Source organism: Octopus bimaculoides, chromosome 10 (assembly GCF_001194135.2).
Source record: "Octopus bimaculoides isolate UCB-OBI-ISO-001 chromosome 10, ASM119413v2, whole genome shotgun sequence".
NCBI classification, from domain to species: domain Eukaryota; kingdom Metazoa; phylum Mollusca; class Cephalopoda; order Octopoda; family Octopodidae; genus Octopus; species Octopus bimaculoides.
The window spans coordinates 20,670,084-20,671,586 of NC_068990.1; the positions used below are offsets into that span (position 1 = coordinate 20,670,084).

The 1,503-nt window shown below is 35.1% G+C and overlaps 1 protein-coding gene across 1 annotated transcript in view; it reads left to right on the forward strand.

Moving 5' to 3' along the window:
• LOC106868593 (plasma kallikrein) overlaps window positions 1–1,503 on the forward strand; it is a 9,046-nt gene that overhangs the window by 3,006 nt on the left and 4,537 nt on the right. Inside the window, exon 3 of the mRNA XM_014913924.2 lies at window positions 306–427. Within this exon, the coding sequence (XP_014769410.1) occupies window positions 306–427 (122 nt within the window). The remainder of the gene's footprint in view (window positions 1–305; window positions 428–1,503) is intronic.

The following is a 1,503-nucleotide window of genomic DNA, read 5'->3' on the forward strand; positions in this document are numbered from 1 at the left end:
TAAAGAGAGTTGCTAAAAGAAAGGGTAAGATAGTTTTAAAAGGTATATGAAGCACCGACCTAAATCTTAATTAAAGCTCCAGCACATTTCCTCTTTTATCTGAGCAATGATGATGACGATGATGACGATGATGATGATGATGATGATGATGATGATGATGATGATGATGATGATGATAATGATGATGCTGTTGCTGCTGATGATGATGATGATGAAGGGTAGAACCATGTAGGACCATGAACAAGAGCAGGAGGAGGGGTAGATAAAATGGATTTTTATATAAGTTGAATTTTATTTTTCTACAGTGAAAAAGACGTAACTGGAATTACTGCTCACTTTGGATCAACCAACAAGAATAACGCAACAGTTCAGATTCGCGTAAGGCAATGGGTGTTGCATCGGGATTACGTCAAAAGGCATACTATCGGTTAGTATATTTTATCTTTTGAAACGTTATTAAAATATCAAACGTTTCGCATGTTTCGTTTTAGGATTTGCTCTCCGCGATTTTTTATGTAGACTTTTATGCTGAAACAGATGTTGTTGCATCTCGGTAGGGTCATTATGCCAATAATAGATACACGCCTAGGTTCTATTTCACTTCTTTTACTACTAGCTAATTCGTTAATATTTAACCAATTAAGTAACCGATCGTTTGACTAGTTTTTCAATCAATCAATCAAACATTCAAACAATCAATCATTCAAACTATCAATTAATCACCTTGGCTTGTGAAAAGTCTCTTCGTTGCCATTGGTGATTGGATAGATGATATGACCCTTCTATAATAGATCTGTTTCATGTCTACTGCGCTTCTCATCAGTTGCTACCACAATATTAACCCTTTCCCTGTGGACATCAGGGAAAATTTCCTTACCGTTAACTGTGGAAAGCAGTTTTATATGACAATCTCTCTTTGCTTGAGGAATGTCATGTTTGAAACATATTTTTGTTGAAATATCTCTAGTTTATTGAGACAACGTGACTTGCTAAAAATACCAATTCCATTTTTTCATTACTGCAATAACCATGAAGTTTAATTCTGCAATATAACGTGTAAAACATTTCTTTGAGTAGAGAAATCTTTCTCCATTCAAATCATTACAATATCAAAGGAAACCTTCATTACCACCATTTGTTCAAATAAGACGTTCTACACTAATCAATTGAAATAACGGTTTATCTATGACACACCATAGTTAAAGGGATAAGCCCATATATTGCTAACTGCGCACGTTATCAATTTTATAATGCAGTCACAAATATACTTTTACTTGGTTCAGGGAATAGACTGCGACCTTGCTGAGGCACTGCCATAAAGGGTTTTAGTTGAATAAATTAACCCCCATAATTAATTTTAAAGGCCTGTTTTTCTACCTGTCACTTATGCCGAACTGGTGCGTAAACAAACAAACACCGCTTGTTAAACGGTTAGAGGATGCGACTAAGCTCTGAACAAAGACACGCACACATATCTATATATCTATCTATCTAGCTATATAT